The sequence below is a fragment of the Catharus ustulatus genome, chromosome 3 (assembly GCF_009819885.2).
Source record: "Catharus ustulatus isolate bCatUst1 chromosome 3, bCatUst1.pri.v2, whole genome shotgun sequence".
Lineage (NCBI taxonomy): Eukaryota > Metazoa > Chordata > Aves > Passeriformes > Turdidae > Catharus > Catharus ustulatus.
In genome coordinates, this window is record NC_046223.1 from 48,772,429 (window position 1) to 48,799,494 (window position 27,066).

Consider the following 27,066-nt stretch of genomic DNA (forward strand, 5'->3'; position numbering starts at 1 on the left):
ACTAAAATTTTCCCCCGAACCCGGAAGTGCACCTTATAGTCTGGTGTGCCTTATATGACGTACAAAGTTGCGACATTTGCCACTCTGGAAGAGTGAGCCACAATGGGGGAGTGGTGTCATGGCAGCGCCGAGTCGCGAGGGGGGCGGGAGCGGGCAGCCACAGCCGGCAGGAGCCGCATGGGGAGGGAGGGAGCTGCCGCTGGCTCCGGCCCGGGTGCGGGGGGAGCGAAGAGCCGCTGGGCGCCGCCGGCTGCAGGGAGAGCGAAGAGCCACCAGGTGCCACTGGCCGTGGGGAGAGCGAAGAGCTGCCGGGCACCGCCCGCTTTGTGCCGCCGCCACTCTGTGCGCCACCTGCTCCATACCACGGCCGCTCCAAGCGGTGCCGGCTCCATCGCACAGCGAGCACCGCCCGCTCCGTAGCGCGGCAAGCGCTGCCCACTCCGTAACGCAGCCGCTCTGAGCAGCTGGCTCCATAGCACAGCCATTCCAAGCGGCGCCCGCTCCGAGCCTCGCCTCGCCAGCTGGCGCCGGGCAGGAGTGCCAGGGCCCGCACACGGGGAGGGCGCTTGGGACTGCGTTTAAAGGCTACACCAATCTGTGAAAAATGTTTCCAATTTGAGCACATGCCAGTAAACTCCACAATCACAAGATTCCATTACTAATTAGTTACTTTGTTGAGTGCGACACGGATCTTCGCCGCAAAAAATAAGTGCGCCCTATAGTCCGGTGCGCCTTATGGTTGTAAAATTACTGTAATTGTTATTGTTAATTACTCAAATTTTACCTTCATAAATCTAAACATTGAGTAGTTTCTCTTTACAAACTCTCTATTGATCTTTAGAAAAGTCAACAGAAACACTGAAATACAATTGTTTTCTCAGATCCTAGTATTTCCCTTCAAGCTGTATCTAACAAGTTACAATATCAGATCATGTCCTAGTTGGTGGGGAAAAAATATTTCACTGAGAACAAAATTATATAAATAAGATCCATTTAATTATTCACTGAAGGCTCAATATACAGAAAACATTAAAATACCAGAAGTTCTGAATGGCAATCATAAAATATGCTTTAAGAAAATTCAGAGTAATGACATCCATCAACAATTGTAGCAGAGATTTCTGTGCTGTGACCAGAAGTGAACTACTTGGAGAGCTCCAGATGCTGAATGTCTTCAGTATTTCACAACTTAAGAATTTGGTTTGCTTTGGCAGCCCACAGATACTGCCACTGAAACCAGTCTCCAGCCTCAACAGTCTAGTGACTGAAATCCATCTAATTCTCATTCTCTTCAGCTCATCCCTGCAATGGCTTTACTTGGATGACATTTACTTTTGTCTCATTGTGTTTACTGCTGTCATCAATTTGCTCAGTGTCATCACTGGTGATAATAAAAATGACAGAGGAAGAGCTGAAAGTCACTTTCTTCTTTGGCCTGTCCCCTGCTTTCTGAGACATAACTATTGGTCGTATTGGTTTGTCACTCCCTGTTGCTGGTGTCTCTTTCATTGTCCTCTGGAATCTCATCAGGCGAAAGCACAGGAGTTGCAAAAGGCAGCGTCGAAACTGCAAGAGAGAATTAACAGAATGATATTCAGCTTCCTAAGCATTCACTATCATCTACAAGCAGGCGAAGGGCACAGTACAGTGAATGACTCAAAATAAGAGACTTCTGCATATATTCTGAGTGAGTTTCAGTAACAAAACACAGTGCCTTTGTAGTAGGTACTTTTTTTCTCTATATCTGAGGAAAACACGGTGCCTTTGTAGTGGGTACTTTTTTCTCTACATCTGAAGAGGATCACTGAGCCAACAGAGGGCACTGAAATGCAACTGACTAGCAAAAGCTACAAGATCTGCAAAAGACAAGAAGACTAGGTTCCAAAGTGTGCTACAGGTTTTGTTTCCATATTCAAAAATCACACATTAGATCCAGCAAGGAAAGAATATTCTCACAAACACTTCACAGGAGGGTACAGAGAGAAGGAACAAGGGGAGGAAGGGGATATAAAGAGATGTTTTCTTCCTTTTAGGTAACTCCAGGGCCTGGAATTTTAAGAAAAGCATTTGTCACAGATGTAAAGTGAAATTTCAATGGTTAGTAACACAGAAGTCAAATGTCCCCCTTGAAAATGGATGGAACAGAAGTCTTTCAGATAACTAGCAGCTACCTGTGACACAGGAAGTCTGTTCTACTGTGTGACTAAATAATGTTTGGTATTCAGTGAAAGCTCACACCAGCACATAGAATGGAAATTTGAGTAGTAGCACTGTATTAATTCTCTAATTATGGTCTCCCCTTCGACAAAACAAAGGTCCAGGCATGAGGGTTAAACAATGTATTCATTCAGTAGTTCCATGTTTGCACACATTTAAAGCTCAAATATGATCCTTTGGGGAAGAATTCTGGTTCTACAAGAAACAAGAGGGCAACTTCCCCTTTGTTTAATAAGACAACAAACATCTGGGAGCAGGTGGGAAATAATGCACCTTTTCTCTAAAAAGGGGGTAGGACATCCTTTTTTAACAGCCTTCCCTTTAGCTGTGTTAAGGATTACAGTAAATTCACGAATACAAGCCGCACTGAGTATAAGCCGCATGGCTGGGTGTTGGCAAACATTTCGTTTTTTGTCCATAAATAAGTCGCACCCGAGTGTAAGCCGCTCTGTCGTTCGCAGGGAGGACCCGCGTGCAACAAAGTTGCCAAATAGTAACAGAACCGCGGCAGGGCGGGGTTTACTGGCTCGGCTCGGGCCGTGAGGGCTCGGGGCTGCCGACAGGGCTGGGTGGCCCAGCTCGGCGCTGCAGCTCGGCAGGGATGCTCAGGCGGCAGGCGGGGCACAGAGCCCGCCGGCACCTGCGGCGGCCATGGGAGCCGGGGATGGAGCCTGCCTGCTCCTGCGGCGGCGGCACGCAGGGACGGGAGCCCCCCGAGCCGTGGGGCCAAGCGGAGAGAGCTGCCCCGCCTTCCCCCGAGCCGCGGGGCCAAGCAGGAGAGACCCCCTGCCTCCTCCGAGCCACGGGGACAAGCAGGAGAGAGCTGCCCCACCTTCCCCACTCCCTGTGCTGCCTGCACAGAGCAGCTCCACCTGCCGTGCAACAGAGTATCAATTTGTAGCAACCGCGTAAATGCAGGGTTTTACTGGCAGGAGCTCGACTTTGCAGTTTGCACTGACTTGGTTTGCGCTCCCAGGGTTGAAAATGTCAGAAAATTATTCACATATTGGCCGCACCTGAATATTAGCCGCTTTCACGGTATGAGAGCAAAATTTTGGTCAAAACAGTGCGGCTTGTATTCGTGAAATTACTGTACTCTGTATTATCCTGCATGGCCAGTGCCTCTGTTTTCCCAGATATCATGCAAGAAAAAATCTGACATGCCATGCTGGAACAAGGTTTTGCTGTGGAAAATTAATCCCACTCTATACAGGGAAGGCAATAGGTCTGTCCTGTTGGGAAAGGAAACTAGGTAATTACAAGGTCACATAGAAGGATAATCTCAGAGAAAGAAAGGTCATGTGGAAGCCTTGACAACTTCAGAGGTAATGGTCACCTCAGAGTAGCAAAGAATTTAAAAAGTATAAGCATGTTAGAACCAGGTCAGATAAAAGAAGGCTATTGTAGAGAACTTGTTTTAGGATTCCTTCTGAGGATAAAATAATAAAAAAAAAAACAATAAGCAAAACCACTATCATTTTGGTCCTAATCTGGAATTAGAGGCAAGAGAAAAGTACTACACAATGCATCTCCAATAAGCGTGTTCAGATGATTGATACTTATCCTGGCTGTGTCTTTACTGGCATTATACCTGGTACAAGTTTAATTTGCTGCTGGGTATCAGAATCCACAAAATGTTTTTCAGATAAGATACTCAGCCTGACAACTAGGTACAGAATCAGTGCCAGTGTATTAAAGTCATTCTGTTGAAAAAGCCTTTTTGAAGGTGACTGTTTTAGCTTCCCATATCCAGGACAACTCTGATATTGTGCAGCCGTGTAACTGTGGATCAGCCTGCTGTGAAATGAGCTGTGAGGGAAGAACTGCAAGAGGCCACATAGGAGGCCTCCTGCTTTTACTCAGGAAAGCATTTAAGCTCCCCCTTGCCCTTGGTCCTGACCTGAGCTGTGCTCAGGCTTTGCCTGGCTGCCTGCATGGCTGACTGGGCCTCTGCCTCTCCCTGCAGGCTGGCCCAGGCTGCTGCCTGGCAACTGCAAGCCAGTGTAGGAAATCACAGAAAAGTCCATCTCTACAATGGGTTTAAAGGTAAGGAAAACCCAACAAAACCCCTCCAGCAATCATTCATGCTTTTTTACCCTTTATCAAGGGATTCTATTAAACACCAGATATCTTTGTACTATCTTAGTTTCAGAAGTTTATAATGTGCATGTTACACTTCCAGTATCAGTCCTTGTGTTGTTGCTATAACACAGAAGTCAGAGCCAAGTCTTTTTATTCCTAAGAAACAGACACTGACTATTCTAAATTTTCTCTGATGGAGTTCTACTGTGGTAAGGGAGAAGATGAGGTCTTCTAGTAGCAATCCATTTCACAGGTAAACTGTCAAAATAGACATTTAAATTCTGACACATTTTCCTCTCCCTTTACTTCTAGATTGTCACAATTTATCCTAGCTGTTAAATTTTTTTTTTAAAATTCAGATTAAAGTACATCAGGCCTAAACTCCACAAACTCCATACTGGCTACTAATAATTCAAACAAGAAAACCTTTAATGTACCTACCTTTCTACTCATGAAGATATAGATAACTGGATTATAAGCAGTACTTGACTTGGCAAAGAAAGATGGGATGATAGCTACTGTTGGAGTTACAAGGTTGCTATAGCCATATGTTATCAAGAGGGAGACCACTGCATAGGGCATCCAACAAATAAGGAACGTGGAGATCATCAAGAAACACATTTTAGCCACCTTCTTTTCATATCTTAGAAGTTTGACCACTTGAACTGTCTGGAAATCTTCTACACAGCGAAGCTGTAGAGAAAAAATAGTAAAATAAAATAGCTTTATGTTTTACTTGAATCTGGATAGTTCTACATTTATTTATAAGTAACTGATTCACTCTTTTAGTTTAAGGCACAGACACCACACACCTTATCTTTTAAACCATAATTCTTCTGTAAGTTTACATCATGTTTCTCAGATTTTATTCTCTACATTAAGTGCAAAAATACAAGCTGAGAAAAAATAGAATAGCCAATCTACAAGAAAACAACAAATCCAGAGATGCAACAAAGCATGCTGCAGTTATAAGTACTTTAGAAAAATAACTTGCCCTCAGCTATTGCATAAGCAAGTTCAGTTTACATTAGCGGTCCTATGACTAGCTAGACAGTCCTGTACATTCGTAGAAAAAATCATTAGAGAAAAGAAAATTCATAAATAGATTTTTCTGTACTGCTTTGTCACATAGTTTGTTACCCTAAAATTATGAAATCTCTAAAGCAGAATACTAGACAGCAGGTTCCCATGTTATCTGAGTCATAAAATATGGAAAAGGACATGCACATGAACATACTCCACAAATTATCCACTGTGCTAATACTGTTGACCATAAACTTTAACGGGTCCAGACTACCCACAGAATATGAATCGCTAACACTTTATCATACTAAGGATTTGGATGGAATTTTCAGGTGAGGATCTGATGTAGATTAGTAAGCATTAGCAGTTCCCTACTTCCTCCCAGTAAAACCACACAAGAAATAGACCTCAGTAGCTCTAGGCTGGTTCTCTCCAAATCCTACAACCTATCTAGTGGTACCTGACATGGATGAACATCAAATATTCAAAGTTTGAAAGGGGAGTGAGAGTGCAAATTTGGCTAGGATCCAACCTTATTATACAGCTTCAACATTTTTCACTGATAATATTACTTTAAGTCTTATTTGAACTAACTTACCATTCTTACTGCATGCAGAATATGGCCATAGCAATAGGCCATGATCCCAACAGGTGCTACTAGACAGCCAAGGAAGAATAGGAGCACAAAGGAGGTATCATTGGGGTCTTTTGACTTCCAGTCCACTGAGCAACCTAATCCATGAATTTCCAGTGTGTATCTGTTCCAGCCCAAAAGAGGTGCTCCAGTCCAGGCTAGTGAGTACAGCCAGATGTAAGTGATAGCCCGCCAGGACCAAGAGAAGTCAATCACTTTCGCATGGACCACCCGAATGTAGCGCTCGTAGGCAAGAGCAGTGAGAGTCATGATTGAAACAATTCCTGTAAGAAAAATAAAGAAAAATAAATTAAATTATTCATAAAAACCATAAATTGGACTAAACTGCTCTTGATAAATGTTTCCTTGGCTAGCAGGTTAACTCAAAATAATCTAGCTAATATTATGAATCTAACACCAATAAGATGTTTTGTGCATTATTCACTAACTATTAAGCCAAACAGAACCACCAACTTCAAACTACTCAGAGCAGAACACTGACATCTGATCCAGGATGTACAATAGCTAAGAAATGGGACAAGGAAAAAAGAGACCAAGTCAATACTTCTTCCTAAACATTACTTTATTAAGTGAGGTATCATGGTCCAGGGTTTGGTGTTTTTTCTACTGGCAATTGCTGTAGGGTTTGTTGTAGTTATACATACATTCCTTTGGGGTTTGTGGTTTCCTCTGGCTGTTTTTGTTTAGGATTTTTAAAAGCAGAAGCTATCATATAAAACTGAGATAATCAGTAATAAAAAAATCTCTTAGAAACTTAGTGAATTGAGAGTTGAGACTGAAATTAAAGAAAGCCTTCAGCAACCGAAAGCAGAGGTGTGCACCTTTAATGTGAACAAAATGACTAGAATAATTCCAATTTATTTCAAGATATCCTGGAAGTCTTTGCATTCCAAAAAGAACCAGGAAGGTAGGTAAAGCATTACATTGCTGAAGGCATTTTCCCATCTGAAAAACATTCAGTTATTTTGAGTGTCCTTTCCTATCTTGCTGCTTTCGTAAAAATATCACTCCTTGTTTATATATGTACTCTCTTCCCTTTCTGTCCATCTCAAACCCAGTACACAATTATCAGCATGTTATTACAGAAATCGCGCATTATCTTCAGCTCTCACTATTACCCTATCCAGACACTTTTATAATTTCATGAAGTCGAGGCAATTTTGCCTTGATTAGAATATAAGGATTTTGTTTCAATGGTCTGTAACACTTGAGGATCAAAAACCAAATTGGCCATCAGGCCACTGCCTGAAATCTGTTATGATTCAGTCCTCAAGCTTGTAAACACAGGCTCTTAAACAACAAAAGGGTGTGTTTCACAGCATTCTGTGAGATTATGCAGATATCTGTGCCTAAATCTTCATAGATTTTATCTAATACAAAGCACAGGTATTTTTTCATGCATATGCACAGCATTTAATTTCTCCAAGTACATCCATACGTACCATAACATGCATGTATACAGCTGTCAGAAGATTAACTGTGCAGATTTCACCACCAAAGAGAGAATAACCATTTTTTACTCAGCAGAAACCTGATCTCACTTTGAAAAAAGGATAAACATTTAATCAAAACAAATTACAGGAGGACCAGCAACATAGATTTTAGGAAGGCAAGTAAGAGTAACAAAATCTAAAGCAACACATAGCCTCCCTGTAAAGGTATTCAACAGCAAAAGCAGTTTATTATTAACCAAGTATCTCACAGTAGCATATCCCTTAGGATTTTAAGGAAGTTACTTTTTGCTGCATTTATGAAAGGATTCCCTTTTTATAAGAGGTGAGCTTAGAAAACTGTCTTAAGAGAATTTCCCTCTCTAAAAGAAAATGTGCCACACTCTTTCATAGATCTCTTTAAAATGAAAAAATTTTTAAATGTACTTTTTTTCTAGTTATCTTTAAACCTTCATCACAAAAAGATGTAGACATTGTTAGCCATGCAGTAACCCTTCAAATTTAGTCTTGTGGATTTTTTTCTTTGTACAAATCATTGCTGTAGAATTGCACTTTCATAGCTTGAAACTGGACTAGCAAATGTGGGCCAGAAGGTTTCCAAAGACCTAAGGTGGAGTTTGTTGGTGGATTTTTTACGTTTTTTGAAATGAAGTTGAAAAGTTGTCCTTCATATCTTTTTTTGTGACCTGACATGCTGAAAATACATTGAACAATGTGAATCTAAGCAAAATATTAGTAGGCATTAGAAACTGACTACAGGATTTTATAGGTACTATTCTACACTTGTACTGGCTAAGGAAGTGCTTTATTCAGTCAAATGCAGACTACTTCCTGAACACAAGGTATGGCAACAAGTTCTCCTTCCATTTCTCTTCCCCAAAAATGATTAATTACAAAGGTTTTCTGGACTGTTATGATAGTCATCCACAGACATGTTTATGGAGGAAAAATCACATCACTCAAGGCTGGGTTTGCTTATATAGTGCACTGCAGCTTTGTCTGATTAGTGGAGAGAAATAGCAGCTCCTCAGGATGATGAGTCAGAAAACTGAAATTAAAACTTAAATTCACTCCTTACTGCCTTCCTTCACTGAATGGTATTCAATGACTAATGTCCCTGTGTGGTCTTAATACTTCCCCATCCCTTTTATGAGTGCTGAATTCTAGCCATAACAAAGTAATCAAAAGCACACATACTTGGCTGAAAGTACAGGTGTTCACAAGCAATAATTTCCTGAGTCCTTGACATTCTCAAGGAAGTCACTGAATGCTCAATATCTCTAAAAATCAGTATGTGCACATGCATATTTGAAAAAACGCTCTATCACGCCCCTTTCTGTATAAAACCATTGCTCTTCAAAGACATACTTGAATTTTCCTCCCTAACTGTAAATGGGATCTTAGACAGCCTGTTGGACAGTACACACCAAAATGCAAATCCCTGTTCTGTTGGTATTCAAGGACTGTCTGGCAGCACGAAGACATGAGGCAGGAAATGCAGGTCACAACACAAGATATGTATGATTTAGGTATGCCTATTTTCTATGTTTCATTCAGTTTCTGTAGTCTAGTGCAGAGGACAACACTGAATTTTACTTCCCTCCCTGCCCCCACTCCTCTCCAGAAGCTTTTCTGGAAATTATTATATTTCATCCTGAGTGAGTTGCGTATTTTAATATGATGAAATGTGTGCCGATTAAAAAAACAAATCTGTTACAGAAAGCCATTATGGTTATTGTTTGGCTGTTAGCCCCCTCTTAGCAAAAATATGCATTTCAAACCCGTTTATACCTTTTATCTGAAACAAATTTTGTTATGCTTCTTGAGGTACTGGAGATCTACATATTTTGATTCAAGGCTAAGACCCAAGATTCTGAGGGTTGATTCACTCTACCAGCAATTCACTCTTTATAGCTCCTTAAGAAAGACTTTACTGCCCAGTGTTTACACAGACTGCATGTCTGATATACAGATTTTCATCTCAGACAATAGCCCTATCTGTAAGTGCTGATGATAAACATAAACACTCTGTGTTTAGGAACTGCTGCTAGTTTTAGCTCTGATTTACGCCTGGGCAATTACCCTAGCACAAACGAGGTCATTACCATTGAAGTTGCAGATAAATGTAGGAGAACTGAAGTGTCTTGTTTAAGCCACTAGTTTGTAATTTCTATGTTGCAACTCCTCCTCTCCAGCAACCAGTCACACAGAATCAGGGAGCAGTGACAAACTACTTCTTGTTACTTGGATGTTTATCAAGAAAATTATCATTTTTGACATTTTATATTGTTTATCTACTGAAATACTGCATTTAGTATAGATTTGATTGTGTACCATGTATGATAATTATCTCTTCCATATTCTGGGTTTTTCCAGGAGTCAGTTCTGGATACATCATTAAATACTTCAATCTGCATAGTGTGTAGGTCATCACAGAGAAGACAGCAAAACACAGCTAAGCTGTATTGCATTTTATACAAAATATACAATGTGTATATTCTGACTTTAGAATCCTTAATTAGAAGAAAAATATTGCAGTGCCTTCCAAACTGAAGTGTTTGTTTCAACAAGTTTGAACAATCACAACAGCTTCTTCCCTCTCCATGAAAGATACACCTTATTTTCATATTGAGCCCCTGCCCCAAGCATGGCCTGTCATTTAGTCAGAGGTGATATCAAATATTCCCAAAGACTGAGCATCTCTATAGAGCAACTGCAGCATAACGAAGCAAATAAGATCCATTTCTGATCCATTTCTGTGACTTCCATCAAAGACCATATTATTTTCTATATCAATTAATCCTTGCCCTACATTCAAGTGCTGAATGACTATTCTGCATACCTAATCACAGAAGAAAGCCACCCTTCTGCAATCCCTCCTCACTTCTTTTCACATCTGAAAAGATAGACAGCAAAAATTTAATAGAAGAAACTTCCTATCCATGGCAAGAAAAGGTGTTGTTGCACTCTCTAGTTTTGTACTACAAAATATAAAACCAGTCTATTTGAATTCAGCAATTAGGCATTATAGTAAGTTTTAGGCACCAGTTATGTATCACTTCTAATTTTTAAAGCAATTTTAACATTTGCATTCAAATCTAGGCAGGTGAAAAATCATTTCTCTTAGACATAACAGTCTTCAAGTATATTTTATATGTAGCTGTCCTATAAAATTATGGTGAAATAAATCACCTCTTTTAGACTCAATATTCCAAGTGATTAACTCAGCTTGGGGAAAAAAAAATTTAAAAAAAGGTGAAACTGAAAAATTGAAAGCATGCTGATTGAGCCTCCAGCTATTTGTAACACAAATACAAAAACTATCTGCTGAGTAACAACAGAAAATGCTTTTAGTGAGATTAAATCAGTGCATATAACACACATGGGTAATGCAAGAGGGTAGGACAGGATATTGCTGTCACTGTGCAGGGAAGAGCCTTAGATGAACAGGTTGTAACTGAAGCCAGGTCCACAAGACACTCTCAAGCAATTAATCCTTACTGCAGTGTTTGGTGGGTGTGGTGGTAGTGGTATCAGCTTGCCTTGAAACAAACAAACAAAAAAACCTCATCTGTACACACAGTAGCTTTTCACAGGAAAGTAGAGTCTGTAAAACTCTTACAATTTTTCCCATCCTCTAGTTCACATTACTGGAGTGGAGTATACACCCAGATATCAAAATTGATTTGGTAGCTCATTGAGATCTAGCTGCTGCAATGGTAATTTGTCAGACGTACTATTTTTAATTAATTTGACATTAAAAGCTGGCAGTGGTTTTTTTACCCCTACAAAAACAGCTTGCAGTTAGCAAAGACAGAGGTCTCTAATCACATTTCATGAACAGTAGCCTTTCAATCACAAACAAGGTTTAATGATATAAAGTCTACCCCGGAGTACACCCTGACTATGCAATCTTCTGCCAGGAGACTGCCTCAGATAAAAAGTTTTGGTGCCTGTTCCTCAAGACCATTGCTGTTATCAACCAGTTTTTCCACTTCTTTCTTCCTTTGCACAATTGAACTTAGAAGGTGTTAGAACACCAGTACTGCCAACAGTTTAGCTACCATTACTTTTAGCTGAAGTGATTTATGCTTGAGGAGTTATGTGTGTATGCTCCACGTGATAAGACTAGCTTACTTCAAAACCCTCAGGGCCTATTTCTATGTACTGAAGGCATTAAAACAGACACTCACTGTCTGGGGGTGAGCAGTACACAAATTTCTCTTGTGGACATCAAGTTCTGGCAGTCACTGTCATTCAAAAAAACCCTTTGAACATCTGTGAGAATCCAGCAGATATACGAAAGATCATGGCACCCTGACCCTGTATTTCACAATTACCTTCTTACCTGAAGAAAGAAATTATCTATGTCATCTAACCAAGATTTTTGAGTATGCTTAGCTGTCAGATGTCCTCTCTGGAAATCATAACCAAAAAGTTATGCTGTCAGTGATAACACACCTCCCAGATATGAGTTGTATTGCTAAATCAGATAAAGAGATTACACAGATCTCTACTACTTACAGCTTGGTTGACTACAGACAGGGAAAGAGTTAGAAGCTTTTTATATAAAGCGAGGGTGGCAGATGCAGTAGGGCCAGCATAGAGCTGACCGCACACCTCCAGAGAAAGGTGACCCTCATGGTATAAATACACCACTTAATTGATGTGCAGCTATCCTATCACACCAGGATACATCACCTGTAACAAAATAAACACTGTAACTCAGTGAAACAAAATTAAGTGGGGATTAGTGTCTAAAACAACTACGTCAGGAAAGCTTAGACTAAGACTTGTCAGGTAATCATTTATGTCGTTTTCCCTACACTAATATATGAGGTGCTAAGAATGGCTTTGTAGTAGAGAAAAAAAAAAAACCTTGCAGCCTCTGCCATGAAGACATGTACCTAAACTGTATCCTGACTTCAGACTCTAATGAGTAAAAGAAAACAGTAACTGTTGTGTGTCAAGGACAGATGTTCAGTAGTCAAAATGATCAGTTTTGCACTGTAGCAAGCAGGTCTCTGCACCTTTTAAAGGTTCAATGAAAATATTTCAAGTTACAGAGAACATAGGCAGTAGCACAAACATCAGGTTCTGAGCTGTGCCATGCAACTCAAGAGCAGATGTTACTACATGGGCTTGTTTCACGATAAAGTTATGATAATGCAGACGTAGACTATTGTGAGGAACACAAAAACCAGCTATTTATTCCTAGACAGACAATCAGTAATCCTGCTGCCATCTTCTCAACTTAAATGCTTCAGACTGTGAACATCTGCTTACAGTTCCAAGCTCTGAATCTTAACACACCTCCAACTGGCTGGCAAAATGAGAAAGTCTTACAAAGAAAATGCAAAATTCTTCAATGCAGAATTATTAGAAGTATAGACAGTGCCCTCATATCTGTGAGAGGGGAAGGAAGTTGTCACTATTATGTAATAAAGGCTTCTGAATATATAGATGCTACTGGTGTATTTTAAGCATATGTAATACCTGTGTATTTAATCATACTGAAATCCTTAAGAGGAACACAGAAATACCTTGATCTCGACTTTCAAAACAGTATGAGGAAAAACCTATTGGCATGTGAAAATTTTAAATAAAGCTGCTGAATCATGATTTTCAATGTGATTCCTGATTAACTACAGTAATTAGGAAGGATCTCATTTTTGAAATTAGTTGAGAATTAGCTCTGAATTTAAAGTGAAAATCCTATTAAAAAAAAAAAAAAAAAAAAAAAAAAAAAAAGAGCAGATTTAATAATTTGTCCCAAACTTGTTTACTATCAGGGGAACCTGTCATTTATACATCAACATGTGCAGAGAACAACTTACACCACGTATTGGGTCTTAAGGGTTGTTCTTCCAATTAAAAAATATGCATAAGGATGGAAAGTGAGACTGAACAGCCTTCAGACCTGAAGGGCTGGCACAGAAAACTCATGTGGCAATGTCCAAGATCATATCCAAGAATGAAATCACAAAGCTGTAAATAGTAATCTCATCTAAAATGATCCAGACTGGGTCCAACCCCAGAACACATCCACACCACTGAAGTAACCTCACGTGATCTGTTATGGTTTAACAGACTCCATATCCACCCCTTTATTCTAGAAACATCTTTATTATGTCATTGTGGCTTACTGAACAACCGAACACTTCTTAGTTAATGAGAATTTAACTTTTCAAAGCTGTCAATTTTGTATGTCTTCTGATCAACGAATGTACCTGGTATTCCCAAAAGTTCCTGGGGGGATTGTTACGCTTTCAGAAGCACTTGTAAGTAATACACACGTAAGACTTCCATTACATTCCTTTCCCTACCACCATCACTTCAAAATAACAGGCAACTTGGGCTGTTATATACAAGAGAAATATATAAATATTTATAAATATAATTACTGGTTACTCTGAATGAAATCTTTAATCAGTGTCTTCACCACTATCAGGGGCAAAAAACCCAAAAATAAAAAACCAAACAAACAAAAAACTCCATCCAAATAAAAAAACAGAAAAAAACATCACAAAAATAAATCCCCAAACAAAAAAAAAAAAAAAAAAAAAAAAGAAAAGGAAAAAAAATCCAGCCGAACAACATCCCAAACAACAACAAAACATTACCAAACAGGAAGAATCAAACAAAATCCTTCAAATTACTGCTTCTCCTATAAACACATTACAAAATGAAAATAGAAGCCATGGTAGCAATAATCCAGATGGCAACCAAAGTATGATGCTATCTGCGGAGCATCATTTATAATTTTTTTTTCCTTAGCGTTGACATGCCACTGCTTTTCTATGCAGGTGGGGAACTACTTATCTTCAAAAACAGGAAAGAACAATCCTTCCATTTCTAGATGAGAATATTAAAACAATACTGTGGAGGTTAAAATTAGACATCACTTTATCAGATGAAAATTCAATTATGATAGCCAAGTTAAATATTTTCTTTCATATTTTCTTTTTCGATGCTTTACATGCTGAAAAAAGTAAACTAAGGCATCATTCCTGAACATTAAATTGTGCATTTACTCTCCACTTCCATATGATCAACTACACAAAACCATACACTTTTCTAATAATGACAGTAATAAAAAAATTCTTCCCAATGAAGCACATTACAGAAGAGGAACACAGCATGACCAACCACAGGAAGACATAATTTGACAAACCACAGATGTTAACTTGGCTACTCTGTAGGCAAGGCCCATGAATTTTCCTACATTTCTTTGAGGAAAAAAATCTTAAGTAGAGGGATGTAGCAAAGCATTAACGCTAAATATATTTATGGTAACAAATTATGTGGCACACCTCAAAATAAACAGAAATTAAGAGTCATGTGTGATCAACCAATTTCCTTACCAATTTATATACCTCATTGTTTCTATTTCTTCTGTTTCAGAAGATAGTACAAGATTATTATAGTCTGGTTCTTCACCCTAACTATGTATCTTGGTATTTTAATCTATATGGAAAATGCCTCCAACAGAAATAATAATATATAAGAGATAAAGGTTGGAACAGAACTGTACTTTATGCCCCCTATGTAAGATTAACATTCAGTTGTCTGGCAGCATCTGCTTGGCAGACAACTACTTGAGTTTCTCAAGAATTTGAATAGGCTGAATGATGGAGACAACCTTATGCTAGTAAGGTTCTGTAGTACTTTCTCTGATACCAAGAGCTACACAAACGTCAGAGAGCTGTGCACTGCAGAAATCATCTGGTACCAAACACTGCACAAATGATTAACTACATCCTGCACCCACCACGACTTTCAAGACATAAAATTTTTGCTGCACTATGCAGCAGTAGCCAAATAAAGCATGAGCAACCATGCACCTTTGCACAGTAGCCCACAAATTGCAGACTACAGAGCCATGTGAAACAAAGGTTATGTATGCAGGAAAGCTACAAAGCTTATTGAAGATTTTAATGTGTCACCTTAGAGTCAATTTTCACGTCCAATGGGTGCACTGTGATCCATCTCTAGTTTATACACCTCTGCCACAAGAAGAAGTATCTAACATGAGCTTTAGATTTCATTACTGGTCAGAAACACGAGTCTCTTTTTTTGCAGCATCCTTTACTGGTAAAGAAAAAGCAATATTCCTTTTAAGAGGGTGCATCTACATAGCTGGACTGCAACCTATTCTTCTGCAGATTTCTGCAAAGGGTACGTATTCATTTCAGGAAGGAAAGCAGTGAAGAGCTTATAGGTTTTGAAAATGGAAATAGTGTAAGTACTCCTGCAGTGCTAAAATTTCATGGGAACCAGTGGTTTCCCAAAGCCCAACTGTGATACCGTTATGACTGAAAGATGGTACCCGAATTTCACATATGGATAAGGAAATTCAAGGCACTGTCACACACTGCATAGCTTTATAAACAGACAAGTAGCAACACCGAGAAGGCTGCTGGGGAGCAGCTCTCCACCTGTTCCACAGAGGCGGAACCCTGCTGACCCTATACCCAGAGTCATACGTGCTCCTTATCCACAGACTGCTGCGCTTCCTCCTATAAAACACAGTGGTTTATGCTCACGAATTCTGCGCATCACTCGGTCAACTCGAGACTTCTTCCAACAGCGCTGCTCCCCTTCTCCCTAAATGTCCCATTACACCTTACACAGGCAAAGGCGGGAGGTCGAAAAACTAATTCTCGAATTTTTTTTTTTTTTTTTTTTTTTTTTTGGCTTCGGATCGTTTTCTCCAGCATTGTCGTCCTCTTTTTACTAAAATGTGCCGGCTGCACACACCACCCTCCCTCCCCACACAGCCAGGGCGGCGACTGAACCCCCCGGGCCGGCGTGCCCCGCGGGACGCGGCGGCTGGGGCAGCGGGGACGGAGCGGGGACGGAGCGGGAGCGGCTGGGGCGGGCAGGGAGCGGTTGGGACGGTTGGGAAGCGGGGACAGAGCGCGGGACCGCCGGTAGAAGCGGGCGAGGAGGGACGGAGCCAGCAGGACAAGGAGGGACAGGCGGGGCCCGCGGCCCCAGCACCCACCGAAGAGGCTGCTGCTGAAGCCGTCCCAGACGCAGCCGGCGGCGTCCCACACCCAGCGGCTCCTCAGGCAGGACATGAAGGTAAGGCTTACGCCGAAGACGGACACCAGCAGGTCGCTGAGGCTGATGTTGACGAGGAAGAGGTTGGTGGGCGTGCGGAGCCGCTTGAACTTGTAGTAGAGCACCAGCACCAGCAAGTTGTTGCACAAGCCCAGCATGCCGATGGTGGCGACCAGCAGCGCCAGCAGCTCGTAGGTGCCGGCGCTGAAGAGGGGCCGCTCGCCCGGCACCTCCTGCTCGGGCGCCGTGGGCTCCGGGCGGCTGGAGGTGCCCGTGCTGTTCTCCGCGGGCATGGCTCCCGGCCGGAGCGGGGCTAAGCCTCCCGGCCCGCTCCCAGCCCCATCGCACACCGATGCTCCGGGTAGCAGGAGGAGGAGTCCCCGCTGCCTTCCCGCCCACGGAGGGCGCGCCCTCGAGTGGCTTCGCCCTCGCTTGCCCCGGGGCGGGCCCGGGCCCGGGCATGGCTCTCTTCTGAACGAGCGGCTCTTCTCGCCTTCTCCCCGCGGTGAGCTGCCCAGTTGTGGCCGGGATCTGGCTGTTGTCTCCTCTTCCTTAAAAATCCTTTGTGCGTTTTGGCTGGGCCGCGGCTGCCGTCAGCAGCGCTGCCCTCACGGGGGCCGCGTTTGGGCAGACCTGCTCCGCGGCCAGCTCCGGGAACAGGCAGAACCCATATTTAGGCTTCTTCCCCGGATGTCCTACCAATGAAAACTCCTGTTATGGCTATAATGTCTTCTCAGGAGGTTCCCCGCAGGGCTCACACATTGTCTCTAGGAGTCGGAACTCCACAAAGCGAGCCGTCAACACCGTGGCCCGTGCAAGGCTGTGGTGTGAGTGAGCACTTGGTTTTTGTCAGCCATGGGGCAAGTAATACACCGTGAAGTTCATCTGTTTTATACCTTTGTCTGCAGTGTGTGCTGTACAGGAATACCGTGGCTGCCTGTGTACAGCTCTGGCTGCTGTTAGTGTTGGGTTTTGCCCTCGGCTGTGTTAGGGTGCCTGGACTGTCTCCAAGCCCAACCCACCCCGGAGTGTTTCACAGGGAACTCTCCTCACCATGGTTCTGCACACAAAACGCCTGGCCAGACCAAGCATCGGTTTTCCTCACAGGAAGATCTCTAATTTATTTGCTTTAATATGTGTTGATATGTGACAGCCTCCTTAAGAGCCCAAAGAAAACTTTCAGTTTACATCTATTCTTAATTTAGTTAAAAAAAAAAACAAAAAAAAAAAAAAAAAAAACACCACCGACAAACCAACCAGCTGTGAAAGCAACAGAATTTTAATGTTTTAGTGGATACATGTCTTTTCAAAAAATAGCTGGGTTTTTTTTTTCTTCTCTCATACACGGTGGTATTAAATTATCTAGACTATGGGTGAACTGAGACTGAAAACGTGGATAGTTGAGGTAGGTTTGATGTCTTTCAAAGCAAACCTATATACAAATTATGGGCTTCTCGTGGCAGTAAATTTTATATGACAAATTGCTGCTGTAATACAAGGCAGTAGGAATGAAGTCATAGGTCAGAAAAATTAAACACTGATTAAAGTACCTATTGTTATGGATGTTAACTTTATTTATGATCCATGTTGTTAAATCCCTCATATATAATGCAATCAGTAGTTTAAACTTACTTTAAAAGTTAGTTCAGTCTGTTTTTTCATCATTGGGCTTTTCCCATTGCAAAGGAAGGAGCAGCTTCCTTTCTCAAAATCAACCATGTGTTTTTTACCATAAAAGCTGTGTTTACAGAGCACATGACCTTCCAAAATTTCTGGTAATAGACCACATCATTAAACATCAGACTTTGGGAAGACATAATTTTGTCTTTCCTCATCCAGGAAAGAAATTTACCTGTACATGACAGACCATGTACAAAAATATTAAGTCAATGCACGGTTATGGGTTTGTTTAGGACAGTCACTGCATTCTAAAACTCCAACAATGACATGACTGTACCACATTAATACTACACCTCACTGAGAACAAGACATCTCTATCCTCTGCCTGTAAAGGAAAATCTTAAATTGTGTACCTTTTTATCCCTGCAAAATGAAAGGAGAGAAAAGGTGGTAAGAAGAATGGGAAAAATGTAATGTAGTGAGTAGTACATGCCAGACAACATAGTGTCCATTGGCAGATTCCACTATATACTTAGGGTTTCTAAGAGGAATTTCACTGTAGCACCTGTCAGAAATACTCCCTCTAGAGGTCTTTGAATTTGTAGAAGATAAGAGGACCCATAACTTGCATTTTAGAATTCCTGGTTTGGGCTTTTTCATAGCAAAACCAAATAGATCCATAGATGTGCAATCTCTCCAATGCTTTATTTGCAAAAGTCACATTATTAGTACACATTATTAGTCAAATTGCTAATGTTATTCAAGTGGTCTTGGATACTTCATGAGCAGAGTTCCATTTGTCTTCCATGCAGAGTTCCTTCTCACGTGAGGCACAACAAAAAGAAATACTGTTTTATTGTATCATCAGGTCAAAGGCAAAGCTGGAAACAGAGCCCTGACCCCAGTTCTGGTCCAGATTCTGTTTTACCTAACACACTCTAGAACCAATGCAGTTATGGTTTTAATAATCTAACTAATTCTTTAGTCAATCCTTTTCTGCTGCAAAAAGGGTTTTACCTTTACTTTTACCACTGCATAAAAGGATAGACCAGAACCCATTTCTAAAAGTGTATGTGTATGACTTACTGGAAGTGTGTCAGAGTACTAAGCATGTGTGTAGCTGAGCTCATGGGATTCAAAATGTACAACAAGAAGCATGAATAGACAGTCCCCAGTCCTGTACTACAAAAACAGTCTCTAAAACTCCCAAGGACTTCCTAGATCTGTTCTGTGAGTGTCCTTTTAACATGTTAACTTTTATGCACAATTCACATGGGGTGGAAGAATGAATTGGCTGTAAATTTTCAGGTAGCCAACATATGTTTGTATATGCACAAGACAAACTTTAAAACCCAACCTTGGAACTAATAATTCACAAGTAGAGACTTTGCAGATGTCTGGGATTGTCTTCAAAAGTTTATAGTATTTAGTAATTTGGAATGCTTCAGCACACCAGAGCATTGAGTGTCGCATGTTAGAACTGAAGATTCTGAAGCAGTGTAAATAAACTTTCAAGGTCACTGCTACTTCCTAAGCTTAGGCAGAAACACAAACCGTAAATATGACTCACAGTTGTAACTGCACCATTAAAAATGTCTGGGTTTTTGCAGTGAGAACACTGTGGGGTGAAAAAGGAGTGTTTCAATGCTTTCAAGAGATCTCTTTCATTTTATGTTCACTGACTTATGTGTTGCTTTCACTCATTTTCTCTGTCCTCGGTCTTCTGCTAGCGTGCCTTTGAAGTCACAGGCTCTTTCCCATCTTTCCTGACAAGCAGAGTGAGCTGGAAAGTCAAGCTTTTGTCCATATTAAATACATTTGTTCTAGGAGTCAGATAGTGCTGGGGTTTTGATGCCTGTTTTGAACTTTGTAAACTTACTTATTTCAAAGGGTGTGGTACAGAGCGAGACCGAGAATACAGACTGGTCAAAACCAAAACTTCCCAAAAACTCTGGCTACCTAGCTTCAGCTTTTGTTAGGGTTTTTTGGTTTATTTGGTTTTTTGGTGACTTTGAGTGGGGGGGGTGTTTTGTTTTGTTTTTGGTTTTATTTTTTGTTTTGTTTTTGTTTTTAATACAGTGTTCTTCTGGCATATTTTTTTTCTTTTTTGCATATTGCTATTCTTTAGCCTTACAGGCAGATAAAAGCCGAGTGATTATTCACTGTATCTATATATAGCTGCAGGGTATATCTACACAGCAAGTGTGAGTTTGTGGACAGAAGGAAAACCTTTAATCTACTTCCAACCTACTGGCATTAAAACAAGGCTTTTAATATAGATCTACACTTGTTGATAATGCAATTTTTAAGTAAAAGAACCAAAAATGCACAACCCTAATGGCAAAGGTTTAAAGCTAGGGCTTTGTCTTGCAGAACTTGTAATCCTATGTGTGTGATCTAGTCTGTACTGGGATGTGAACTTTTAATCTAAATCATAAAGCAGGTAAAGTGCAAATGTTGCAAGAACGTGAGAATATTCTGGGCTGAGAGAAGTGCTTGGCTCAGACATGGTTCACTGAAGCAAGCAGAAGTGTTTTCAGCAGGGGAGGGGGACCCAAGCAGGCAGTCCAGGGAGGTGATGGCGAGCAGTCGGAGCATCTGTGCTGCAGTTGGAAGTTGCTGCAGCCTGTTCCGTGATGTGCAAGCTCTGGTATACCTGACATGTGTACAAAGAGTGTACTAGCTGCAGGTGTGATTCATCTCACCTAAATGATGCATTTGAAAGTAAAGCACCTAAGACCAGTAAGATGAATCACCCTCTGGAAGTGTTTATTGACTGGCACATAAGATGACTTGAATAATTAACTTTTCGATGCCTAAGTTAGATGAGATGAACTTCATCTTGGCTAGAGAAACCTGTGTGGGACTGTGCTGTGTGCTCAGGCAGCAGATGCATATTGGTGCTTCTGTGGCGCTTATTTCTTTCAGGATAGATTAAAAGAAGTGGAGATATGTGCTTGTCCCTGCTGACATCGTACTGACCTTGATTGTACAGACACAGCTCATAGGGCAGCCTGAACACCAAACATTAGCATTTTATAACCTTTATAAGACCAGCAGCACCAGTTTTTGCAACAGTGATGCTCTTAAATTCATTTGTGATGTAAACCGATTTCTTTTAAGGAGTAACCTTGCATAGTAGTTCATACTATGCTGCATTTTCTTGTTAGTGTGACAAACATAAAGTGAAAGTGTTCACAAACTCCACTGCATTGTTGTAATTTTCCAGAATCCAACATACAAATTGACATGTAGTTCATAGGAAATACAGTTTTTAAAACTATCACTTGGTAATTTCAGCTGCTGTTAGAGAGGAGCAGGTGCACTTTATAACAAGGAGTGTAATACTGCTCATAGGATCTTAATATCAACAGAAAAGTGAAAATTTGAGCCAGTAGAAAAAGGGTGAGCTGATGTAAATGTCAACATGGTAGCACCCCTTAAACACTGTTTCATAGAAGAAATTTAATTTTTACAATGCTAAAATATGTAACTTGCCCAACCTCATACTGGTCAGAGAGTTCAGTCAGTCTGAATTCAAGCAGCTCTATCCTGATTCAACTGAAGCAAGGTTTAATGAGATGTTTATAAGGAAGAAATAGCAAAAGATGGATAAGCTTATCAAAAGAAAGCATCTTCAGGGATTGATTTTTTTTTTTCCTTTTTAAGTGGCTGGACTTTATCTGAACCAAAATCAGAGTCAGAAACAATGTCTTTTATGTCCCAAAGCCTCTTTAGGGACAACTAAGGTCAGTTTAGATCCATTGTGTGATCCATTTTGGGCTGTTCTCAGCCATCATTTTACTTGGGGAGATTTTGCTTTTGCATGAGACCACCAGGAGGAGTGACTGGCAACCTGGTACAGGCAGGAAAGATCCATCTTGCTGTTTGTCTTCTTCTGTAGGTTTGGGTTATTTGTTATGAGCCGTCAGATTACATGGTCAGAATTTTAAAACTTGCATGGCTTTTCATGGAAATATGGTAGTTATTGAGATAAAGGTTGAAAATTACTGATTTTTCAAATGAGGTGCCAATCCTACCATGAACTTACTGCAGCTGTTCTCTGCACCCATACAGGCATATCATTATCTTTGTATCTGAGAATTTCCAATAATTGAGACTAATAAGATTATGTAGTAAGAAGAGAAGAATTGAGAGACTCAACTTCTGAATAAACATCAATTATATCATATTCCATATCCAGTGCTTTCCACACTATCAGTAAGGGAGACCGTGAAGTAAATGTTTTTCATTCAGTTAATGCTACTGTGGGGCTACTAATGCAAGAACTTCCTGACTCATCAATTAAATATTGAATTTGCCTTTTAGACTTCGCTTATCTTCTAATGCAATTCCTGTCTTCTCTATTTTTTTTTCTGTCCACTCAGTCATCACATTTTTTAATTGTACTGTACTGTATTTATTTATTTATTTATTTTAAAGATTGAAGACAACAGAATCAGCTGGTACTGAAGACAATGATAGCTTATTTGGGGTTTCTTTGTGTTTTCATTATGTTACATAACATGAAGTTTTCACCTGGGTTTTTGCGAGAGAACAAAACAGAGCTTTTTGTTCTTAACCTCTCTATTCTGATGATGGATGCTAATACCATTTATGAACCATAAACCACTGATATTAACTGGGAAATGAGAATAAAACCTGATGTCATACAAGCTTAGATGAGAGAGACTGGAAAAATTTATCAACAGGAAGCACGGCAAAACAAGAATTCAGCTGGAACCAGTATGTCAAATACACCACAATTTTGTCCAAGGTGTAGTATCTGACCAACCACTGACTACCTTGACACAGAAGGGAAATCTTTTCCTTAAGAATTACAGTAATTTCATGACCATAAGGCGCACCGGACTATAAGGCGCACCCCCCCGGAGTCGGCAAAATTCGCAACTTTGTAGATCAGATAAGGCGCACCAGATTATAGGGCGCACTTTTTTTTTGCAGCGAGGCTCTGCCCCCAGCTCACCCTGTGCGGTTGCTGGCCGAGGCCCCACCTCAACCCGGCAGCCGTGGGCTCCCGGGACTGGCTGGACCCGGGAAGGGGGGTGGCCACGGGCCCCCTAGCCCGCCTTTACCCAGCAGCCATGGGCCCCCGAGACTGCCTAGACCCAGGAAGGGCCATGCCGCGGGCCCATGGGCCTGCCTCCACCCGGCAGGGGCGGTGCCGCTGGCCCCTGGGCCCGCCTCCACCTGGCTGCTGTGGCACTTCCAACTCCCCCCACGGCTCACAGCTCACACTTCCGGTTTTGCAAATTTCACAACTTTGTCCATCAGATAAGGTGCACCGGACTATAAGGCGCACTTCCGGGTTCGAGAGAAAATTTTAGTCAAAAGGGTGCACATTATAGTCATGAAATTACTGTACTGTTGGAAACAGCAAAAATGTATCTTCAGGCTATCCCTCTCTTTTCCATGCATCATTGCTGTTTTTCTCTGCCAAGTTCTTTTCCTTATTCTAATCAAAAGAAAGGCTTATTGCAGTAGAACAAAAGTGTCGTGAAACTTTTGGGCTCTTCCCCTGAAACGATAGAATTCCAAGCTGTTGGATTGTTTGTGTTAGGTAGCATATCATGAGACATCACTTTCCCTGAAGAACTAGCTACTTCATGCAGAGGTTTTTCCATGCATTATTTTTTAGTAACTGTTTAATACCAATTAACTGTTTTCTCTATGTGTTTCAAAAATGTTGTTTAGCTGATATTCTTGAGTGTGTGTGAAGACTATTGCCTTTATTTGTTTTGTTTTCTTTGAAGAAGTGACTGGAATATTCTTGAAATATGCCTGATTGATGTCAATCCTCTAGATTGCCATAAGGAAATATAAAATATCATTTCTCCTTTTTGACTCCAGAATCTCTAAAGAGCTAAGCCTCCATTCTCAGGAATTCAAGAAGGCTTTATCCGGTAAATCTGGCATCAGCCTTGGGTGAAGTAATAGCAGAGTGGATCTGGAGATCAATAGCTAAAGAACAATAGAAAGAGATTTATCAGTGTGGTCTACAGAAAAATTAGTCTTACAAGTAGTCTGAAATTCATCATTTGCCTATTATGGTATTGCTCAGTAACATGGCATCATTATTCTTTAAAGATACTGAAAAGATGAAAAATGATGATAAGAATCACAATTATATTGAAACCTAAAGGAAAGGAGAAGTAGTCCAGGTAAAAAGGTCCCTAGTAGAACAATGTAGCAAATACATTAGTGAAGCTACTAAAGAACTGCTGAAAGGAAGCGTAAGCCACACAAAGAGACTTAAATTTTAACAGTTTGTGCAATTACCGATTGAAGCAAACATGCTGGATTCTCCATCTTTTTGTGTCTGAAGATCAACACTTGACACCTTACCATAAGTTAAACTTTAGACCAAAGTTTTGAGCTCAGAGTAGAGATAAATGGCTGATATTTATTGATCTGTAACATAAAGGTGAAAGTAGAGCTAAAGGTCAGATTAATTCCTGCAATTAATACATGCTAAATGCTCTCCATCCCTCAGCTCTCTTCCCAAAGAAACATTTGGCAAAATGTTACTCAAAGGCTGAGGGGAAATACCTCTCTGGAGACACTCAAAAACTACCTGGATGTGTTCCTGTGTCACCTGCCTTGGCAGTGAAGTTGGACTGTATGGTCTCCACAGGTCCCTTCCAACCCAAACTATTCTGCAAAAAAATACATGAAGTCTTTCTGTCACCAATTACATGAGAGAAAATGAAATAATCTCACATGCCAGGTTACTTAGTGGCCCTGGGGGCACTCAATAGGATTCTGTGATGTGATAGGGTGCTGTGATATCCACAGTTCACTACACTGTTTGCCAGCTTGAGATGCTAAGCCAGGGTCTCCTCTTTTTTATTATGTAATGTTTGGTATACCTGTCATGCAGCTACATCTCACATGAACTTGTGTAGGAGTTAAAGAAACAAAGCAAGGCTTGGATATGACTGTAAGAAGAGCTCTCCCTCTTCTTTTAGTAAATGATGTCTGAAAAGAAGGATCGTGATAAGGAGAGTTGCTCTGCTCTTGAATTGATTGATTTCAAGAATGCTTTGGAGCAGTTCCAGAATCTAGTTGAAACAATGATCATCCAGAAGACCAAGGAAAGTTCAGGCTCGTATACTACAGATGATGGTGAGAGATATTAATTCGGATGAAAAAATGTCATTTTTGCATGGAGAGAACATATCATAGAGGGATGATAATTTCCTTCAAACTGTAACTATTTGATTTTTGCAGGAAATAGATTGCACTGAGAAAGTTCTTTTCTCCGCATGTTAGGATTTCTGGCCAAATCATAAGGCCATAGTGATCACTCAGAAAATATAATTGGTGGAGTTGCTAACTTGTTTCTGCAAAAGCACAAACTTGATGAATTATGTAAATACAGTTGCTAATTGTAAATAATGGGGGTAACATTTTGCTTTTCTCAATGCAAGTGGCCATTGCTGCTTGAAAGGATAAACTTAATCCCACACACCATTCAGGTTCAAAAAAACAAATCAGAATTATGGTTATTAAGGAAAGAAAAAATAAGAAATTTTTATCTATTCTTGTATCTGTTTCCTGTCAGGAGTTGCAAATTAGGTAGTTTTGAAAAGAGTAAATATTAGGACTTTTTTTTTTCCTTTTCAAATGCTTTAGTGAATACAATGTGAGAAGCTGTAACTTGCAATGCTATTGGTATTGAAGGAGAAATAAAACCAGAGGTAGTGTGGATAAGAAAGGAATCTGTAGCTTGCCAGTTTTAAACTGTGTGGACATTGTTCCTCCCATGCAGATGAGATAGACTTTGAGAAATTCCATACAACCGTACGAACACTTTTTGGTCCAGCAGTCAAGGATAAGAATGTTCAGGCCTTTTTCAGGAAGGTTATGAACAATCCTGATGAAAAGCCAGAATGGCCTGAGGTAAGGATTTCTAAAGTTTTCTTGAATATAGAAAACTAGTTAGATTTGTAAGTGGTGACAGTATTTACCTATTGATCATGTATTGTTCATGAGTCTGTTATTCATGAGCTCCATGGCGTAATGAGGCGCACTCCTGTTGTTTATCCTAGCTACCGGAAGGCTGGGTGTGTTCAGGTCTTCAATTAACTACTTCGATTGAACTACTTCAGTGATGTGCATTGTCCTCAGGCTTTTTGACTAAATGCAAAATCTTTTATGGCTGCAGTATGCCATTTGTGCTCTGAAGATAAGTCTATCTTTAGCTAAACCTTCAGAAAGGCTTTCTCTTTTTCTCCTTTCCTCTCTTTTCTCTTACCTCTGCATCCATGACTTTCTCTTCCCTGTTCACAGCATAAATCTGGCCCTTACTTTGAATATGAAGTATTAAAGGTAGGGCAGCATTTAAGCAGATTTTTTAAAACAGAGAATTCTGCATATATTATTTAGTCCTGTAGATGAATGAGATATCTGTAATACATTTTACAGTCTCTAATGCTGGTAAATAGCAAATGTTTCTAAAAAGCAAGTGAGAACGAGGTAACCGTGACACAGTAGATCCAATTTACCCTCTTTGCATCTGTCTGCACATAGCTGAAGGATTTTCTCTGCCGGAGTTGAAAATGTACTCTGTGTTCAATATCCTTTCCTGGATTTTTAATCTATCCATTTGTAACTTACAGTAAATTCACGAATACAAGCCGCACTGAGTATAAACCGCATCTCTGGGTGTTGGCAAATATTTCGGTTTTTGTCCATAAATAAGCCGCACCCGAATATAAGCCGCTCTGTCCTTCGCGGCGAGGACCCGCGTGCAATTAGTAACAGAACCGCGGGAGGGCGGGGTTTACTGGCTGAGCTAAGGCTGTGCAGGCTCGGCCCACTAGGGGCTGCTGACGGGGCCAGGTGGCCCAGCCCGGCGCTGCTGCTCGGGGCCGGCTGCCGCTGCCACTGGGCTCGGTCACCCCGGGTCGGCCCTGCCCCGCGGTGGCA

At 40.8% G+C, this 27,066-nt stretch overlaps 2 protein-coding genes across 13 annotated transcripts in view; one reads left to right on the top strand and one right to left on the bottom strand.

Annotated features, from left to right (window-relative positions):
• WDR64 (WD repeat domain 64) overlaps positions 1–27,066 on the top strand; it is a 103,831-nt gene that overhangs the window by 16,639 nt on the left and 60,126 nt on the right. For 6 of the 12 annotated variants that reach the window (XM_033053952.2, XM_033053954.2, XM_033053959.2 and 3 more), the window contains exons 1-2: positions 16,786–16,999; positions 25,907–26,037. In XM_033053952.2, coding sequence (XP_032909843.1) covers positions 16,786–16,999; positions 25,907–26,037 — 345 coding nt within the window. Of the gene's footprint in view, positions 1–16,441; positions 16,516–16,785; positions 17,000–25,103; positions 25,261–25,906; positions 26,038–27,066 lie in introns of those variants that run through there. The other 6 variants (XM_033053957.1, XM_033053956.1, XM_033053958.2 and 3 more) reach the window with 6 other exon arrangements.
• Positions 975–16,787, bottom strand: OPN3 (opsin 3). The gene is made up of 4 exons (XM_033053968.2): positions 16,436–16,787; positions 5,921–6,240; positions 4,741–4,992; positions 975–1,566 (listed from the first exon to the last, which is right to left on the bottom strand). Exons 1-4 carry the CDS (start codon positions 16,785–16,787, stop codon positions 1,297–1,299), a joined length of 1,194 nt encoding a protein of 397 aa, XP_032909859.1. The 3' UTR covers positions 975–1,296.